Source organism: Halyomorpha halys, unplaced genomic scaffold (genome assembly GCF_000696795.3).
Source record: "Halyomorpha halys isolate HHAL.00 unplaced genomic scaffold, Hhal_1.1 Scaffold989.1, whole genome shotgun sequence".
In the NCBI taxonomy this organism is placed as follows: Eukaryota; Metazoa; Arthropoda; class Insecta; order Hemiptera; family Pentatomidae; genus Halyomorpha; species Halyomorpha halys.
In genome coordinates this window covers 22,970-45,312 of record NW_027109669.1, presented here as the reverse complement: position 1 = coordinate 45,312, position 22,343 = coordinate 22,970, and the positions used below count along the sequence as shown (strand labels likewise).

The 22,343-nt window shown below is 29.2% G+C and overlaps 1 protein-coding gene across 1 annotated transcript in view; it reads right to left on the bottom strand.

The window, feature by feature from the left end:
* The window catches only part of Chc (clathrin heavy chain), a 63,907-nt gene extending 42,327 nt beyond the window's left edge, over positions 1 to 21,580 (bottom strand). The window contains exons 1-10 of the mRNA XM_014431604.2: positions 21,191 to 21,580; positions 16,444 to 16,678; positions 13,480 to 13,629; positions 12,250 to 12,368; positions 11,267 to 11,428; positions 10,954 to 11,067; positions 7,054 to 7,227; positions 6,523 to 6,699; positions 3,809 to 3,934; positions 1,372 to 1,560 (exon numbers count right to left, since the gene is read on the bottom strand). Coding sequence (XP_014287090.1) covers positions 1,372 to 1,560; positions 3,809 to 3,934; positions 6,523 to 6,699; positions 7,054 to 7,227; positions 10,954 to 11,067; positions 11,267 to 11,428; positions 12,250 to 12,368; positions 13,480 to 13,629; positions 16,444 to 16,678; positions 21,191 to 21,232 — 1,488 coding nt within the window. The 5' untranslated portion in view covers positions 21,233 to 21,580. The remainder of the gene's footprint in view (positions 1 to 1,371; positions 1,561 to 3,808; positions 3,935 to 6,522; positions 6,700 to 7,053; positions 7,228 to 10,953; positions 11,068 to 11,266; positions 11,429 to 12,249; positions 12,369 to 13,479; positions 13,630 to 16,443; positions 16,679 to 21,190) is intronic.
* Positions 21,581 to 22,343: the final 763 nt, after the last annotated feature.

Sequence of the window (22,343 nt, the reverse complement as noted above, 5' to 3'; positions counted from 1 at the left end):
AAATTGTGATGCTGAAAATGCCTGAGGTATAGAAAAGTTGAGCAGCTTGGTATGAGAAATAGGAAGGCAGCTATACTTAATTAAGCTAACTGGAGATCTATGATGGAACAGGATAGGTACAGGATCTTGGAACAGGATATATAAAATAATGCATTTACTTCCAACAAAATTTTAGACAAACCATGTAAACTGAAAAAGTACAAAACTCAAAAAACAGGTAATTTTTAAAAATTTTATTTGCTATGCTTTATCATCAAATTCAGCCAATGACCAAAAATTTTATCCACAACACAACATGGACAAACCAAAATGAAAATATAGATGACATGTAGTGGGTTTTTTCTATTCAGTCATTGTCTCAATGTGTTATGAGTAAACACACTAGCTCAATGACAATTGAAAGACTCTTTTGTTTTTGTACAAATATAAAATGTTTATAACTTGAACTGGGCCAAAAAACTTGCTTGCGTGTTTTGAGAATTAAGATTGAAGATCAAAAAAGCCTGAAAATTCTGTCTGTCATTGCGGACGTTTAAGGCATACAAAGTTGTTCAATATTGACAGTAGAGACAACCTTCTTTTCAATATTCATTAACATACAAAGTTCTTGGATAACTATTTAAACTTATTAGTCAAACTGAATGGAAGTAGCAGAAAATGAATCCACAAATTACATAATAAAATGCAATCATTAATTTATTTCACTACTGTGACTTGCAATATATCATTAAACTAACACAATTCTACTTCAGAAATCATGGCATAATAATAACCATTTAGTTTTACAATAATTGTAATTATAATCATAAAACTATATCTAACATTAAAGGCCATAGATGGACTAGTATACTTTTAATATATAAAGTATAGTTTTAATGACACTAACTAGCAATACTTCAACACAACTTTTCCTAAATAACCATTTGATGAACACTTTGAATTTTAACGCTGCCAATAAATTCTAGATGTTACAATAAATTCTTTTCAATCTTTGCAGAAAGGCTTAAACCATAATGCACCCTCACTAGTTGTATTGCCTAAATTGCATTGAGGGTATTATACATTTGCACAAAGACTGACTTGAAAGATCAAATTGGTGATTGAACAAGTGTATTTACTTACAAGATGTTCAGATAATAATCAAATAGAATTAACATTTACACCTCTAGTATTTTATATTTTAGTTAGTCCACCATTGTGTTCTAAAAAAAATTGGTCATTAGCAGAATTCAGTGAATGAGTATAACATATCTGTCAAAAAGATACAATAACTACAAACTCTTAAATTATACTAATAAATATTATTTGAAATATATACTGAAGCATCAACCAATAAGAATTGATCATTTGAACAATATAAGAAAATGATACCTTGTTTGGAACATTAGCTCTTAAATAAACTGACAGAGCAAGTGTTGGATCTGTTTGCTTCACTAAATCTCCAAGTTCTTCAGAGCATTCAAGTTTATCTTCTTTCAGCCATTTTTCTAATAATTGTTTTCTTCCTTGAGCCAGAACAGGTCTGCATAACTCCAAGGATTCATATTTATTTAATTGACCCTATAAAATTAAATAAATTAATACTTACAAATGTTAAATAAAAATGGAGACAAACGTAGATATGGTGAATTTAAAAAAATTCAAGCATAATCCAAGAGTCTCAAGGCAATTAACTGTAAAAATAAAGGCCCTTTACGTAATTTAATGGATTATTATATTTAATCCTATAAGGACTGGCATGTCCATAAGGTCCAACAAACATACCCCCTCTCAAAAATATCCACCTATTCTCTCACCCTCGGTGTATTCACTTTTATCTTTTGGACCGTTATCCGAGGGATGCCAGTGTTATCTTGAGACTGACACCTATACAATAGAAGCATACTAGAGACAATTTTTAAATTTGCCCTGATTTGAAAACGGGTTCTCACCAACAATATTTTTTCACAACTTTGATAATAATATCTCTTAACTGAAAAGAATTTAAACTTAAAATCTATAAAGTTGTATCTTGCTCTGATAGGAGTTGAATTAGAAAATAATTATACCAAAGATTTCTATTAGGCCACTTCATATATTAGTGCAACTGATGATCACATGATATGGTCATATGAAATCTGTCCTGTCTCATGACAAATTTTTTGGTGAAACCTAAATTCATATATATTACAAATAAATAAATATGCATAAATCATCATCTTTCCACTGATTTTTTCTAGGGTAAGACATAAAATTAATTTTCATGTATATTACTTAAAATTAGGAAAATCTAAGAGTAATTGGTATGTTTTTCTTAACTGTAACCCCATTCTCTAGTATTTGCAACATCATAAAAGGGTAATATAGTAGCAAAATTGGTCCCATACCTTTTCTTGTAACTTCTTTTTATGGACAAAGATGCACCTTGAATGAGTAAGATGCACCATAAATCCAAGTGAAAGTAAAAAAAAAAAATAGAATATTTCTGGACATATGAACTCTAATTTTTTTTAAAAGATATGTTTAATTTATATTTCCTGGTAAATAGTTCATCAAAGAATGCTTAATTGAAATTAATCTGTAACTGCAGTTGACTCTCAATATATCAAGATTTGAATAATGCATTTCCAGGCCTGTTCTTAATCTTAAATATGTCCAGAAATAAATTAACAATGAATAAGAATTGTTTGTTCTTTTACAGTTCTAATTACTCACCTTTTTATACTATACCAGATAATAAATAAATTTAACATATTTTATAACTTAAAGTATATTTTCTAATTTTTAAAATGTGTGGTTTCATTTCCTATAAGCCAAAATTATAATGAGGGTCTGATGATCTTAGATACCAAATTTTTTTATTTCTAATTTACTAACCTGAAATCTCCTCATCTAAATCATTCTTTTTGAATTTTTTATACCTCACTCCTGCCCCAGCACATATGATTTAAAGAAAAAGAATGTCCAAACTAGACTTGTAATAACAAACAGTAAAGCTTTCATGCTTCATGAAAGGGAATAATATAATATCACTTCTTACAAGTGAACTTAAATTAGCAACTTTCAATTTTAACTGGACTGAAATAGAAATGCAAGATCTTGAGTCGAAAAATTGATACTAATTATCAAATGTTTCCAAAAAATGTAGAAACATATAACAAAATCAAAGGAAATATAAATAATACAACCCTCAAAAAGCAAAACTTGAAATGCATAATACAGTAAATAAATCTTATTGAAATTTATTTATATCTAATACTGAAATTGATGATATAGTAATTTTTCATTTTTAACTGTATAATAATGTAAGTATAATAGAACATCAGGTATTTATCTTAGTTGGGAATGAGAGATTGCCAGTTAAGCAGAAAAGATGGTTGATGAGATCATATGTATACTAACACGTTGACTGCCCATAAGACGATCCTTGTTCTTGCCTAGGATGCTCACGGCTTATCTTGTAGTTTTTTTAATTCACCAATTTTGTACAGCTATAATGATATTCGTATATACTGTGAAATATGATAAGTCTGAAACTATAAGATAACTAACAGTGGGTGTCCAAGGCAAGAACTTAAACTATAAGTTATATCATAGTGGGCAGTTAACATGTAAATAAATGAATAAGTTAAATTTATTAGACCAATATAATATAATATAAAATTAATATTTTTTTTAGATATATGATTTAAGTTAAGCATAAAACGATTTTTAAGTTTCCAATAGTAGTTCTTTTTTACCGTCACTTAAGTGGTGCTTTACTTTCTCATCTATACCGCATAGCCAACAGAAATTAGAAAATTGAAAAATCAGATTAATATTTCTTTACCTGATCAAGCAAAATTCCAAAATACTGAAGGAGAGGGGATGTTTGACCTTGGGGATTTGGTATTTGCTGGAACTGCTGAATGGTTTGCGGAGTTCTAAGTATTCCCTTGGGTGCATTTGCTGCCACCTTAAAAAAAAATGAAAAAAGAAAGATAGATTAAACTATAAAATATAGCTAGATTTTCGGAGTATAACTCTCACAATATTTAAATCAAATCAATGGAATTTGAATTTTTTAAAATATTGAATTAACCAGAAATCATGAGACTAGAAATTTAGTCTTTATAAAACCCTTTGAAAAGGAAATGGTTAGTTGTTGTTCAAACAAAATATAAGGGCAAAATACTATAAATTATTTGGAAATTTAATCCAGCGATATAAAATTTATAAATTCTAATTGTTATAAAGAATGCAATAAGCAATTTTGGGATTAGGGAGGAGGTTGTCACTTCACCTTATCATGTTATCAGGCTATATACTACAAGTGATCCTACTGTGTAAAGAAATGATAACATTGACACTTCCACAGAGATCCACACTCACCCCTACATAACAGTTAAGAAAAAAACCAATAGTGATTTACAGTTATCTGCAATTTCCTTTATCCAAAACCAAGAACCTCTAATCACAGTTTTTGAGGTATTAATTAATTACTATTATAACATGAATAGTTTGAAACTTTTTAAATTGTTACAGATCTTTCATACACTTATTTAATATATCAATATTAGAGAAACCATGAATAAGTATAATTTGTTTTTTCCATTTAAATTTAACATTAGAAAAGTTACTACAAATAAATAAATTTTTATTCAATCTAAGATTTACTTCTAATACAATATTATAAACAATATGTCCTGTCACTTAAGATTAAATTTTTAAATAAGCTTCATTTAAAATTTTAATTTTTTTATTATAAATTAGCTTGTGGCGGCTGAAGTTCACATAACAAGGGGAGGGAGGGTGGGGAGACCTTTTATTTGTATTTGAGATCTATAGTGAAGGGATTAGAACAGTTAATTCCAGCTTTCTCCTGTCTAATTGGGATTTTTTTTTCATCCTCCAACTGGGCAGTAAAAAGTTAAACTTTAAAATAGAGTTGGGAACTTAATATTCTAAGAAAATATTAAAGGAAGGTATTCATATGTTCAAAATTTCAAGCTCTACAACATTTGTATGGAAAATATTCTTGACAGCCTTGGTTGCTTTGTCAGATATTGCAATGTTAATTATAAATCCAAATGTAATCACTAAAGTTCCATAGCAAGAGGAATAAAACTCAGTATGTTCATTGCAGACCTAAGCTGAGAAGATAAAAACAGTTTCCAGCTTTTCCTAAATTCTGAATTCAACTCCTACATCTGTGCAGCATTTAAGACATTAAAATTTAAAAAAATATTGCATTAACTAAAACATGAGTAGTTGTTCTAAGGATGTGCAACTCCCAAGAATTACTTTTTTGAAGATACTGTATTCTTTCTTACTGTTTTTGTGTAGCGACCTTTCGGTTGGGGTTGTAGGCCTTTAACAGGACCAAGGAAGAGAGGAGAATAAAACCAGTAGGATTAAATGGGAAAATATGAAAAAATAAAATAATACTCTCTTAAAACAGTAACATAAAAATACAAAAATTATACAAGAAATAAGAATATATAGATTAAATATATGAATTAGTTCAGGCCATAGCAGTGCCTCATTATACATGGCGGGTTATTACTTTGAAAAAGTGAAGTTTCGCATATCTTAGCTTGGAATTCAGTGATGAAAACAAACAAATAAATGAATTAAATAACAGAATAGTGGTAGCCACTTAGGCATATTTTGCAAATCTAAGGGTTTTTAGAAGAAAAATATTGTCAAAGTGTACTAAGAAACAATTATACAGGGTGTTTCAGGGTTAAGTGGCCAAAATGAAAATAAGAACTAAGGACCTCAAAACAAGAAAATAATTTCCTCTGAAGGTATGTCCACAAACTCTTTGTTTAGGAGATATTCACACTTAAAGATTTTCATTGTTATGAATTATTTACGTAATATGAAATAAATAAAACTTATTTAGGGATAATAAATAATAGAATAATAGGAATAATAGACTCCGAACAGACACTGAATTATACTCCTTGTATGGGGATAGAAATGTGGTCTGATTTATCAAGGGACACCGCATAGAGTGGCTGGGCCATATAATAAGGATGCCCCAACACAGAATACTAAGCAAATTATTTCATGGTCCTGTAATTGGATTAAGAAGAGTCGGATGACCACAAAGACACTGGCTACATGACCTTGAAGAGAACCTAAAAGTTTTGGGAGTCACAAGATGGAGAGAAAAGGCAATGGATAGAAACCAACGAAGCAATATTGTAAAAATAGCCAAGGCACACCCCGACCTTTATAGCTGCTCAGCTAATAAGTAAACACAAGAAAAAAGAATATTAACTGGAATTATAAATAATGTAAATTTAATGGTAAATTAGCACTGAATAAAAAGGAAATAAATAAAAATAAAAGCATTAACGTGAAAAAGGAAAGGGGTATAGTAATGGGATAACAAAAGATGATAAAAGAAAAAAAATAATAATGGATCTTTAAAGGAATTTTGAACTACATTTGTTCAGCCAGTTACATTTGTTAAATCAAGTATATCAAGAATGAACGAATGACGGCATTCCTTAAACAAATTCTGTTAGAAACAGGTACAAAAATTAAAATTACTTTAGCAGCCTCAGCATATTGGCCATTTTGGAAAAGCATGTTGAACTTTTTAACAAATAAATCTTCAGCTCCAGCTAGATTATTTCTAACAGCCATGCGTAATGCTAGATCAGGATTTTGTAATATATTATTGATATATGGGATTATATGGTCCTCTTCAACACTCACTGATAACACCTAAAAAAAGAAAGACAAATAATTGTGTTACATTCATAAAAATTATTTTAATATTACATTAATAAATACAAAAATAGACTACAGATATAATTTGTAGTTGGTATCCCAAATAATAACACAAACTACAAGTAATCTGGAAGTTGGTAGTCAATATGTAAACAATGACTTTAACTATTTTGAGGATGATTGAAAAATCATCTAATTGAAGAAAAGAAAAAAAAAAGTAGCCCAGTGTCAGATATCACTAAAATGACTAGTCAAATGTTCACAATGAATCAATAAATCAAATATTTATAAACCGATAAGAAAAAAAATTTAATTCTATCTTTATATAAGTTATTAAGTCAACATTACCTGGCCTTTTCTATTCACACCTATGATACCACCAGTTGATTCATGAGGAGCGGTTACAAATATAGTATCAATACTAATACGGTTCATGTAAATACATGTAGCTGTTTCCAAATCATACAAATGAATGTATCCATACTTTGTAATAAGATAGATTACATCATATTTAGAGCTAACCTAAAACAAACAAATTAGAATTAATCAAATGTTTAAATTGTATTTTGTTTAATAAATTACTACAATTAATTAAAATTAAATATAAAGAATATTGAAAATAGATTACTAAAAAATAAAACAAATTCAATTAATTAGAACCTGTTTTGAAGAAAAAAATCATAATGAATACAATATGGAGGTGTACAATAAAAAAATCTCCCATATTTTTTAACCTTACCTTAGCTACATACAATACACCTTTGGGGAGAGAATAGTGGCCTGTTAGCAATAGAAAAGATATCTTAATGAAAGGAGTTAAAAAAACTCCCGACAAGATTTCAAACAACACATTTCTAGCTCATAACATATGCATAAAGCCATTCCTGTGTTTTTCACACATTCACGATGCCCAACCTGTTCCCTTAAAAAGTTAATAATGTACATATAAATTTTTAATGTAAAATACTAACGCAAATTAAATTTTTAAACTTCACCAATCAATAAATAAAATACAGACGATTATCAAATCTCTGAGACCAACATCCCCACCCCATGAAACAATCAAGATAAATTAACTGGAAGATTATTGATTGACCGTGTGTATAGATGAATGGAATATGGTCTGGGTGCGGTCAAAAAAACTCAAATAGTAAATGATTATACTATTTTTATTGAGCCAACGTTTCGCCCCACGTTGCAGGGCTTCATCAGGGCTAAAAAAGATACAAACACTTGACATAGTTACAAAAAAAAAAAGAAAAGAAAAATCAGTGGAAGTGGAAAATAACAGGGGTATACAATGAAAAGTAAAATATAATAAGAAAAATTAAAGGTTGTAAACAGTAAATGAAATGGGTAATAGTAACAGACAGATAAGAGATAAAATAAGAGAAGAAATATTAAAGAAAGTACAAATTAATAGATGAAAAAGGAAAAGAATAAAATCAAATGATGAGACAGAAGTCATACCTGTTTTGAGTGGATTACAGGAGTTGATGGAAGTTTTGTGCTGGGAAATGCGGTTCTTAAGTTGGTTTTTAGTTTCACCAATATAAAAGGAATTGCAGCATGGGGTTTAACAGGGTATCCGGTAAACCACATTGGAACGGTGTAAGAAAGGAATAGGACCTTTCAATTTGGAAAAAAGGTAGGAAAATTTGTTGTGGGACTTCAAGCCAAGACGTAGGGTGGGATTTGTGGATCTTAAGGGTTTTTGAATTTTATCAGAAAGAATGGGGATATATGGAAGGGGCCTGTACTGAAAAAGTGGTGGAGTGGGTTGTGAAGAGTTGAGGACAGGAGGGATTGGAGTAACACGGTTAATGTAAGAATCGAGTAGTTTGTTAGTAATTTTCTGAGGAAAATTGTTGTTAAATAGGATCTGTTTAATACGTTGTATGTTGGTCTGGTGGTATTGAGGGTCAGAAAGAGAAAAGGATCGGTGGATAAGGTTCTTAGCAACATTAATAATTTGGTGATAAGGGTGTTGAGAGAAATAGTTGAGGAGTCTACCAGAATTTGGAACCAGAAGAGGTTTTGGTATACCAATTAGTGGATAGGGAGCCATCGGAATTTCTGATAATAAGTAGGTCATGAAAAGGGAGGGAATGGTCAATTTCCCCTTCAACAGTAAACCAAAGACGAGAATGGTAGGAGTTAAAGCCTGATAGGATCTTGGGGATTCTGTCAGGATTAAGGACAAGGAAGAGATCGTCCACGTACTTTTTAATGAAAATTATGTCTTGTGAGAAGAGAGGTATTATAGAGTCGAGAAGGTCATTAAGAACAATATTAGAGATATCTGGAGCAAGGCAGTTCCCCATCGCAAGTCCGCTAATTTGGTGGTAAACTTTATCTTGAAAAGTCAGGTAACCAGAATTACAGCAAAGTTCCAAAGCAGAAAGAAATGAGGTAAGGTTAAGCGTGATATGAGGTCGAATTATAGTCCAGTTCTTCTCAACGATATGAAGGGCTTTGTCAATGGGGATGTTAGTAAAAAGGCTTTCAGCATCAAAGAAAGTTAAGATAAAGTTGATATTAGAAATGATGGGGCGAAGGGGGTCGTTAGATTTGATAAAGGAAGGAGTGTAAGAAAGGTCTTTGAAAAATAAGGGAGAAAGAATGGAAGAACGGAGTGGGGGGTGTTGAAGGTGATTGGAAATAATGTTACAAAAGTGCTTACAAGAAAGCTCCCTGTCTTCTTCAGAAATACTAAAAAGATCGTCTCGATAAATAAATTCAAAATCGGTAATGAGGGAAGGTATAAGGTGAGAAACATTTGAAGGAGGTGTAGAGAAATTAGGGGCTAAACTTAAAATATTGACGACATTGGGGGGAATAGTGGTGGAAGATATATTATGGATCCATTCTTCACTACCTTTAGGGTAGATTTTATTATTTCAAGACAATGGGTAAATATTATCTAAGTTGGAAATTAGAGTATGTTTTTTATGTAATTTGATAGATAAACAGATTTTTTGGAAACTGTTGTTGAGGAGAGCCATGTTATTTTCACCAATAACGGAAGCGCTTGTGACAGATTAGAAATTTTATAGTTTAGGGATTCAATTTGTTGATTGATTTCCCTAATTTTAAGATTTAAAAGAGCTTTTTTAAAAATTAATAAAGAATGACAATATTTGGAACGTAGGAAAGAGGGTATCAAAAACTGGTTAAACGAATTATCAATGGATTTTGGGAAAACTGAATGAGATCTGCATTTCAGAAGGGAAATACGTTGTTGGAATTTATCTGTGAGGCGCTTGTGTAGAGTTTTTTAGCCATGACGAAGCTCTGCAACGTGGGGCGAAACGTTGGCTCAATAAAAATAGTATAATCATTTACTATTTGAGTTTTTTTGACCGCACCCGGTCTAAGATAAATTAACATGTTAACCTCATTTATGTTGGCAAAAAGAATACGTAAGTGGGTACATGGTGATCAGCTATACATAATTCCTACATCAACTCAACCTTGACTTTTAACAGAAAATTACTTCTAAAATATTTCAGGATAAATTCTGCTATTCTCAGCTATGAACATACTCTTCAGAAAAATCTTAGAACACCAGAATTATGGCTAAATTAATTGAATAAAATTATAAATAGGTTAACTGATTAAAAAAAATAATAATGACTCATCCACACGACTGCATGCAGAAATATATATTAAAAAAAATATTGTATAATTTATATTTATTATGTCAGGGAGGTCTGAAACCTGTACCACTACAACCCATGAAGGGTCATTAGTTAAGTATTTTGTAAGCAAGTACTGTTTCTAGTCCAACAGGGGTGCAAGGAGATGCTTTGACCAGAACTCAAGCTCAAATGCCAGGTTTTTCTCTCAGTCAAAGGGAAGGCACTTTTAATAGGTTGGGTATGCCCAAGGTTTCCCGGACCCCAAGGTCGATCCTTTGTTGATATTACAGAGTAAATAATTATGTATCACAGCCGGCCTCAAACTTTGGCCACAGGAAGAGAGAAGCAGTGTCATATTCACTGAGCTAACCCACTCTTCTATAAATGAGGGAGTATAAATAAAATAATCAGTTCAAAGTAATATATAAAGCTTTTTGTTAAATATGCCATCTACTGCATCAAAAAGACATAATACTAAACAAATAAATATAGATAAATGAAATGACATAAGTTTATTATATAAAATGTATATATTATCTGTTTAATAGAATATCTTTACTGATTAATAGAAATATAACAAAACAAAGAAATTACAAAAGATTCAAACCTGCATTGCAACTGGAAAATCATTTTGGGCTTCTACTGGAAAAAATACATCCACTGCTTTTTTTGAGAATGGTTGGTTTCCTGTAGGAGGCTGTCCAACCTCAATTATATGAAGCTTTAAAAATAAATATAAAACATATTTCAATAACATAATAATAAAATACTGATAATTTTTTTTTTTCTTGCCAACTATCATGGTAAAATACTGTAGAAGCATTCAAGAATGTAATCCAAATTACAAGTAATTCACAGCAATACTTATATGTAATACAATTTTTCAATATTAAGCTTTAAATAATAAAAAAAACAAGAACCTTTCCTCCTTGAAGTGTACGAACAGCAAAGCAAAACAAAGTTGATACATCAGGGTTTCCCTCCATTTTAAACTGAGCAAATGATGCAGCATGTCCTTCAATGGGCTGTGAGCATTTGCGCTCTACTGAATATAATTGCATAGCCCCAACTACACGATTTAGCTAAAATAAAAAATATATTATGGTATAGATACAACTGCATTAAGTTAATATTATAGAAGTTATTTAAAACCAACATCTATTGAAACAATTATTAAAAAGCTAAATATAAGTTAAACTCCCAATCTTTTTATATGTTTCAGATCATTAAGCATTTTAAGTGAAATGTTCTTCCAAGCAAAACTTGAATAGATGCATCAAAACTTCAAAAGAATACTTATTTTTATACTTAAGAATGATTTTATCCATGATAAAAAATTAATATGCTAATTCAAAAAATATCACCAGATTCTCCATAAAACCCAAAACAAATAGAAAGATTTTGTAGCCTTTAGCTCAATATTTTTTTATTTAAAAAAGAAAAACTCAAGAACATACAAGCTGGTTTTTAACTCAAATTCTTTTCACTTAAAACTTTTCACTTAAAGTTCAAATCACTTAAAACTTTAAGTGACCATAATTTTGAAATCACTAGTTAGATGTGAGTGAAATTAGATGTTTTATTCTTATTTTTTTATTCACTTAATATGTACCAAACCAATTCACATTAAAATCTGAGAACCTTGGTTACATGATTTGGTGATCAATGGTTCTCCAGTTAATGTAGATATAGAGAATAGGTCCAGTATTTTTCTAATTTGCATTCCAACACAACTTAATAATAAGTATAAATCTATTAGAAGAAAGATTGGAAGGATAAAAGTTTTGCTAAAGGCTTGAGAGCTTAATTTTTTTCATAAAATAAATAAGATAAACAAACAAAAAAAACAAAAATATCCTTATAATCCTTAAAAAAACAAAGCAATATAGAACAAGTAATTTACCTGAGCAGAGATTCCGATAAGTAAAAGCCAGGTTTGCTTAGGATCTGTTCTGTAGTTAATAATTTGACAACCATTCAGACTAGAATGTCTATCAAACATTTTCACTGGTTGCGAGTCGCCTAGGAGTTAAGTACATAATTAATATATTTAAGAAAATTTGCCAAATAAATTACTATATAAATATCAGTAATATTTTGCATTTATTTAATTGATAATTGCTCATTAAAAAAAAAATTATACATTTATTTTCTGTGTTAAAAAGCAAATTTTAATGTTTAAGAAAAAATGAGGTTTTGGAATATTTGTTGTTTTTTCCAATACAAAGCTCTTAAAAAAAAAAAAAAAGGAAGGTAAAAGGCATAAGTCCACTAATACACAAGATTGACTTTAACTCAAACTCAATTATATTCAGACTAAATCTAGGAAAATTTGAGTTCAATCAAAAAGGTGGCTTATAAATCAGTTCATAGTTTATGTTTGTTTCTACTTTCATGATGGAAGACTTAATTTAGTCTATATCAATGATAAGTGATAAGTCACACATTTGGGGGAGAGAAAAGGCAATAAAAAATGTATTGATTAAAGGATTAGAGATACATACACATGCATTCCAGACAAATCGTATGTTTTAAAATGAGAGTTGAGAAACAACAAGAAATAGAAGAAAAGCTGATGTAAATGGCACTTACAACTAAGATTCGAGAATAACCGCAAAAACATAAAAGTAGAAAGGTAATTATCAAATACGTACATGGAATTACTAACAGGAAATATTTATCAATTTTATCCATTCTACTATTAGAAAAATTATTTAAAAAAAAAAAATCATCTCACAGAAATGTACAAATTAAAAATATTTTTTTTATTCAACACCAAATCATTGGCCATTTTATTTAAAAAATTTAAAAATCAATTTTAATATTTTAACTTGCGAATACATATTCTAATTTCAAAGTTTTATCTTAAAATACTATGATTATAATTATATATTTAGTACCTAATTATGTATGTTTGTTTCTTTTAGAAATATGTTTATTAAATTTGGATATTGATTTCTTATTAGTAGTTTTATTTTTACCAAGAAAATTTTCTTCGAAATGGGAGTTGAATTATACAAAGGATTGGTTTTTATCCAAGCAATAAAGCTAATTTTTTTTTTTTTTACCAGGCTGAGATAATGCTCTTACTATATAAACTAATAAATTAATATTTAATAATAAAATTACTAACCTTCCATGCTCCAATGATAAACAGATGTTTCAGTAACTAAAGCAAGTGTATTAAGAGAAATCCATTTCCAAAAAACTACTTCATCAGTCATGGTATGTGCTTTCATCTTACTTCTCATTTCAATATTAAATATCTGCAGTGTTTTCTGAGCTACAACATCAAACATAATCAAATATATTTCAAAACATTGTTAGTTGTTCTTTAAACTTACGATCTGGGTGAAAAATTAAACAATGTGGAAAAAATAAAAATCATAGAATTAAAGAAAGCTGTATAACAACCTAAATTGAACAAATATTGTTTTAAGAGTCATAATGTCAAACAAGGATAATGTGTCTTTTTGACCTTTTAATGAGCAGCAACCCTATTTACCCTAAATATCTACTAGTAGGAATTTTCTGTTTAAAATAGATTGTACTCTAGAAGTTAGAAGGTTCAAAAAAATATATTAAAAGGTTTAGAATAGAATCTCTGCCAAGCCAGGAAGAAGGCAAGTAACTAAGAACAATGGCAGTCTTGATTGGGTCTTGCCAAGATTATATTAGCAATTATGTGAACAAATGAAAGGATATTTGCAAAAAAAAAATCAGAATGTTATAATTTAGTATTTTACCCTCTTTATATACATATACTGCCTGCCTTTGCCATTGTAGATATTTCATTTTTCCACGTGTTATACAGTAATTAAATTCAGTTAAAAATTATACTGAAACAGTATAGTCACTAAGATTGAATGTCCAAGATATTCTTTAAAAAAAAAAATTATAAATGGGAATTCCTATGTATTGATAGAAAATGTACAAAAAGGTAAGTTATTTTTCAATATTCAAAATAATCCAATGAATGATAATAATTTTAGGATAATAATCATTTACACGATTAATTTAATAGGGATCTTTTGCTTTCTATCAAAATTGTAATTGAAGCATCATCAACACTTTGACCACGATTGATGACAGTGTTGTTAAGCAGTGGTGGCTTAGAAGCATGTATGACGACAATTTGTTGTCAAGGGAAGTCGCTTATCTAGCTTTTGTTTGAAGTGGTGGGAACTTTCAAGAGTCCTCATTCAGTAATTCAGTTTAAAAAAACCCGCAAAACATTCATGTATCAGGTGATAGGATACATAGATTCAGTGGCATAAATGGGTGATGACAATGTGTCATCGTGGTTTAAAAAAAAAGGTATTTATTTGGCTAAATATTACTTTCTATTATGCTTATTTAAATTAAAAGAAAAGAATAAATATATAATAATAATTGTGCTTTTACGTTGTTTTCCAGGAGAGCCCTCACAGTCAAAGACTTAATTAAGCCTGGAACTTAGGCCTTTTATCACTAGGAAGCCTGTCTGAACATGTAAATCCTAAAATAGTAGTGGCATACAAATGACTCTCAGAAAGCAAACACCTTGAAAATGGTATTACTGCTTGCTCATACCAAACCGTGTCTTCAGGAATTCTAATTATGTAGTAATGACTCGTGAATCTTGCTACTCAGTGGTTGGTTGAAGGTTGATTTGTATGATGTAATGAATTGCACTTTGCACTTGTCAGTAGAAATTAATAGAACTCAAGAGGTTGCAACAATTCTTGGCACTGAAAGGGTTAAAGAAAATAAATGTTCTGCCACAGCTTGGGTCAAACCCTATTGGTATCTGGTGGGAGAAACTACTCTGGTGAGTCGGACTAGTTGTTCTCTTTTCCAACCCCTAGTAGCTACCAGAGTTGCCACTGTGTACTAACCAACAAACTAATCATGATCCCTTTTATAGGGACTGCCAAGAAATAAATATTAACTTCCCCAGGTGGGAATCGAACCCACAATTTTCTGAACTAGTACTCTGGAACCTATGCACCAACCCAAACGGCCGTCACTTCCCTAAACCAGCACCTAATAACTCACTCATTGAGTCCCTTAATCCCTTGTTATTATATACAACATAATTAACCTTTAACTGGAGAGTTGGGGTGTTACAAACCACATGTAGCAATGAAAGTTCATACCTGTGGACTTTGAGCTCAAGACAACCCATTCTTTCTGGACCTTTTCTAATATGAGTCAATCTTTAAGATCATAAGTTAGTTCAGTTCAAACATTTGTGCGATAAGTATTATCTGATTCTATTGGGATGGTTTTGCAAGGAATACTTGATATATTGATAAGTCATCTTTTTCAATTTTGGAGATAATTTTTTTTGTTATTTTAACTTATAAGTTGAATGTATTGGCTTAAAAACAGATGCATAATTTTTTTTATCTATGTATATACCAAACATTGAAATTGTGAATGTCTTATACTTTTTTAAACACATTTTTTTCATAATAAATATATATTTTAATTTTCCTGAACACCTATAATATCCATTAGACTGTAAATAGTATTAAAGTTATAATTAAAATAAATAAAAACAATTGGGGTTCCAGAAACCCCATCTTTCTAAGAATGTTTGAAATTCTCTCCTCTCCAATTAAAGGTTAACCCCACCAATATCAAGGGGGGTTTTGAAAAACTATTTTCATTATAGTAATTAATTCTATAATAAATAATGCAATATAAATAAAACTACATTCTAACAGCAGTGCAGCCAGTATTTCATTTAGGGGGAAGAAAGGGGTCCAACCTAGCCAACTGCAAAATACAGGATCTGATTTATGAAATAATGGATAAATAGATTTATATAATTTTCCTTCACAGATAAGAATAAGTTAATAAGCATCAGTATTTCCCAATTTCAGGGAGGGTCTAAACCAACCTTAGATTATACCACTGTTCCTACAGAGCTTTAAAATGTACTTTGTTAGAGAAACAAACGATTACAGCAAATAATTAATTTGAAAAATATATATAAAAACCATGTTATCAATAAATTATTATCAGCAATAGGTAAAAAAAATGCACTTATAAATAAAAGTATAATTATATTGATATGCAGTCTGGATAATTTCTTATTAACTAAACTCACTGGTTGTTCCATCAGGACCAGCTTTTCCCTTCAGCGCTATTACTTTACTAGCAGGGTTCATGATAGCTGAATCTGCTGAAATAGGTCTTCTTATTGGATTAGCAGTATCATTTAAATCTATTATCACAACTTGAGAAGTTTCTCCAACTTTTTCTCTAACACAAATGAACTTATCAGATTCCATTGTTAATGTGTTAAAGCCTACACTAGTTGGATTAATTCCTACACTGGAAAGCTGAAAAATAAATTTAAGAATTAATAAAAATGACATAATAAAAAATAAATAAATAAAATGAAGTTAGCAGAGATCATTTAAAGATAACTATATTTCGTGACACTTCTAAGCCAGGTGGAAAAATTATACTAATAACAGGGGACGGGGTACTTCTGGATCCCACATTTTTTAGAGATTTTTGCTATTTGTTTTATTTAATTTATCCAAACTCATTCTGTATCCATAAATTAACAAAAATTATGCAATATTGATGGGAAATAAAATAGTTTTACAGTATTAATTATAATAAAAAAAAATCTATATCACTGAACTCTAAATCAGAGGTTCTGAACCAGAGTTCTGTAAGCCTCTTCCAGGAGTTTCATGAAATAATTTAAGAATTAAGAAGTTAAATTTTCAAATAATCCAAATATTTTGATAAAAATAATTTGGATTCCTAAAACCATATCACACAATGTACAGTGTTATCTTCACTTTATTAGAATCAAATGTTAGTGTAGTTGTTCCGCAATTTTCCCACTTCTACAAAAAGGGTTCTGCTGCCAAAAAAAAGTTGAGAAGAACTGCTCTAAATCTTACAAAATATACAAATTCTATTTGTTTATAAGGAATTGCTAGACAATATTATAGAGAAAAATGGCATTATAATATTTAATTGTAATTGTTGAGTAAAATTGTTTCATAGCTTAAATTATGATTTTTCCTTGTCCCTATCAATAAAAATTTCAATAATGATAACTAATCGCAGAAATAGTGAATATGTAAAAATTTATTTTTACATGCCGTTCTCGCAAAAACAGCAGAAAGGCCCAAAAAGATCCTAGGGCAATTTTTTAAGGTTCTATTTGTTCACAAGTGGTTACTGAACAATCCTATTGTGAAAACTGACCATATTTAGACATTTCCAATTGTAATGTAAACTTCTTTCATGGCGTAAATTATGACTTTTCCTAATCTCTATCATCAATAATGATAATGATAACCATTCGTGGAAATAGTGAATGCATTGAAATTTATTTACAACCCCAAAAATCATGTTAACATTAAATATGCTCAAAGGAGAATAATTTGATCTTTTTGATAATTATATATATATATACATAAGTATTATGATAATTTAATATGATCTTTTGTAAATAAAAATATAAGTAAATCACTTAGTAAATAATCATTGATGAAATTGTTTAATGTTTAACTTAAAATATAGGAGTCTGATGCATGAAATTTAGCTCATGAAACATAAATCTGTAAATAATTTTAAAAATTAACTTTCAACACATTTCTTTTTTGTATAGCTTATCTTTATTGTATAAATAATTAAAGAGCATTATATCTTAATTATTCAGCAAGTAGTATGATGGGTCATAAACCACAACCGTTATCAAAAAAAGACAATTTTTTTTTATAAATTGAGATAAAGTACAATATAAATAAGTTCACACTTATATGGAAACTAATTTCTAGAGGTCCTAAAATGATTATTAGGCAGTTAATTAGTTTGATAAAGTAACAATTTACGACTGTATTGAATGAGTAACACATAACTTATTGAATCAGTAAAGTAATATAGTCATGGCCATTCTGCTCTTGTTCTTTAAGCTAACAAATAAGTGAACATGGCCCTAAAAAAAAGGAGTAAGTATTCTGTGAGCACAATTAAAGCCTTGATTTGACTTGACTCATGTAGGAGTTTTTATTTTCCTGATGTGCAATTGAGGAGAACCGTTATGAGGATTGAAAAATAGTCGGCAAATATCTGTAGTATTTTATTTCAATTATTAAAATTTAATCAAACATTTTTTAATATTAAATTAGGTATTGATTTCAACTTTTGTTTAATTTTTTTTAAAAAAAATTGTTTCTCCAAAAATCAATAGGGTTCGAAAAAGATTTTTTTTGATACAATCAAATACATAAGGTAAAAATAATGAATTGAAGAAGCATCCAAAATATTTGATTAACCAAGAGGTGTGAATTGTTCAAAATCAGTTCAGTTAATAGAATCGAATTTACAATCTCTATTCTCAATTAATTCATCAATATAGGTTTAACTGTAAGTACTGTTTGATATAAATAAGAAAATTTATCAACTTATGGAAACAACCAACATGCTGATAGAAATAAATTTTTCTCACTTTGTTAAAATGAGAAAAAAATTCCTCTTAATATAACTAACTAAAAGTAAATACTGAAGTTAAAAACCAAAAATAATTGTGAGCAATAAATTTTAAATCATCTTTTTAATATATGGGTTATTAGATCACAGACTATTAATTACAAAGGCGTTATACCAATAACATCAAAACCTAATATTATATTACTATATAACAATAAACCAAAAATCAATTATTCACAACATAAATCAATCATAAAATATAACACAGATAAAAATTGAAAATAATAATTCAAAAGCAAAAATCTGAACAGAATAGGTGAAGGGACAAGCGAGAACAGAAGGGAATGAAACACATATTGAGAGAAATATTAAAATGAGCTGATATTTTAACCAGAAATACTACCAGAGCCCTGTTTCATAATGAAAGCTAATAGTATTAGTTCAAAATACAAGTATAGAAACAACGTGTTAATTACACTAATACTTTTTTTTTCATAGTAAGGAGGATTATTAGTGATATTGCAGGAGTTAAAAAGTACTAAAGTACAAGTTACTATTGTACAAGTTAGTGTAATTGAATTGAGTTAAATTGAAAAGACTAATAGTATTAGTTTGTACTTTATTATGAATCAGGGCTCAGGAATCAGCTATTGCCCATTTGCAGTAAGGGACTAATGTTGTATTCTAAACAACTCATAACTAAAATTATAACAAAAAAAATGAAATATAATACAAACCATATTAACAAAACCATAGTGCCCACACAAATACATGGTACAAATCATACTACAATTAGAGAAGTGCACAGTATATTACAGTCAAACACTATTAATTATAGAAGATAATAACATGACACACTACATGCAATGTTTTAAAATTATACATGCATTTATGATGGACAGGCATATATTGCATCAATGTAATCATTGACAGACCGAGATATAAACTGATATACAATATGATAATCAAACATGATACATGACACACAATGAAACTCAAGTTTTTTCTTTTCAAATTCAGAATTAACTTGTGATAAGAGTTAATAAAACAAATTGATCTTTAAAGTCTGACTGACCAAAAAAGAGGTCGTTCTAGTTATAGAGCTTAATTTAGGTATTACATCAATTATTTTTAAAACAATATAATAGTTTTATAAATTATTCCATGCTGTATTACAATGCATATTGTACTACTTAAAATATTAACTTAATTTTTTCTTCTGTTTCCTAATATCCATACTTCTACACTTACATATGACTACCAATTTATACCTGACAGTTAGCTACTACCATACTTAATAGATATACTAATGCAAACTAAAATATAACTTAACAGAAGTGATATTTACTTATTACAATAAACTAGGTTATTTAATGTTAATTGACTAGGCATTTACGATCATTCTTTTATTATGTTTAACATTTTATTATTGCCATTTTTTTTAAGTATAATAAAATAATTACACACATAGCACCCTAGTACTGGCTAAAAGCAATATAATAATATAATTTTGGAAACACATTTCAACATGAAGAATCAGTGGAGAGAGATAATGTTCTATAGTATGATAAAAAATACACCCATCTTTACAGTGATAGTAAACATAATTTCCCATTATATACTGAAAAAGAACTTTTTTTAAAGCTAAATAAAAAAAATTGGAAGCACAATAAAAAAACCCTTAAAGTTATCACAAACTTACTGAACCCAAATACTCTTAATATTTTCTTGCTCTAGAGCTAGTAATTTTTTTTTTTTATGTTATAAGTTACATAAAAAAAAAATTCTTTGTAAAATATAAAATTGAATACCTAAAACCACATCGATCCATAGCAGATATAATAAAACAGGACTAATTACTTAAAATATAATCTTAAAAACTTATAAATATATCTTAAAACGTCATTTGCTCCCAAGAAAATACTAAAGTTACAGCACTATGCGTCATGTAAGTAATTAGTTAAAACAGTAAATTGGAAAACTAACTTAAGGTAACGAGAAACATACAAGCGCTAAAAATGGTGAACTATTTGACAAGTTAATTCTAATGTTTAATTATGAAAATATATCTAAAACAAGTGTGTCAATATAGAACTCTAATAGATAACTTAGGTGCAAATCTTCCACAAAATAAGTCAAATGGTAACTTCCCAAGATTCCTTATCAAAATACCTTAGTTAGGATAATTATTACATGAATAATAGTAAATCTCTTAAATGAAAAATTTGGAAGTTTTTAGGAAAAATGAGTGTCCTTATCTAACTTAATCTAAACAAATTCAAGAATAGACAATAATTAAAATACAGGTGAATAAGTAAAAAAATGGGTTCATATTTATAAGCAAATGTTAGCAGAAACTCTTTATTAATTAGAAGCTAACAGATATTTAATAATACCTGTAAATGTTCTTGGAAGCGTATCGGTAATATTTGAGACATCTTGGATATTATAAAATAGCTTCAACTAAATACTTAATCTTCTTTAAATTACCCTATTGACCCCTCAGGAAAGCTAAACAATCACTTCCACCTCCAACACCATGGATATTATCAATCTTTAATTCAACATGGCTACACCAGTTACACATAAGAATAACCTTACGCCCACTTTTAATAATAGTTTTGAGAAAAGGCAAGAGTTTAACTTCGTACAGTCAGAGAACTATCAACGAGTCAACTCAACACGAATAAACTGGATAAAAATGCCTTTGCAAGCAGAACTGTATTCTGTGGAACTACTTTAGATAAGGGATAGAGGTATCAACCCCACACATTGCCACATAATCAAGAAGTTTCGCTTCAAACTGTGATTCGTTCATTGACGTACTCCCAGTTAACCTTTCATGAATCACAAGAGAAATAAGTTCAAAAGAAAAAAAAAATACGATGTAAAAAATAAAAATGTCTGCCTTTTTCATTAAAAGAATACTAATAATACACAGCTCGAAAAATAAAATCATTAACAAAATGAGTATAGGAAATGAGTTACAATTCATTTATTGAAGAAATAAAATTCAGCTCAAAAGAGAGCTTCAATCATTTTACTTCAACTCCTAATAAAAATCAATTATATCTTAATGTGTATTGGCGTGTTTAACGAGTATCTAGATTACTAAGAAAACGATCACCTCACCCCCATCCAAACCAGTATAAGATAAATCTACAATGTCTAGTTTGACTTCGTGCAAAAACCCTTTCAACAGTCTTTGGCAAAAGCCAGTAGAAGACATTTTGGAATAGGTATGGTTGGAAAGAAGATTAATCGGCTTTACTAAAAAAAAATATTAGTTTGAAGGAACCAGACTTTGGATAGATTATAGAAGCAGGAGTAGTATTAGATAAACTTAAATTCTATAGCCATCCAGGATACCAAACTTGCAACGATTCTCGTGGCTAAGTGCATAAAGAATCGTTGTAATACTGACGTCATCAATCCTTGCACGATTGATGACAATGGTAAGAAATGAATTCTCAATTATTATGTTAGAAGAAGTTGAATTATCTCTTTGAAAAAAAAAATTCATAGGTGGGTGTATTTTCTGTAGTATAT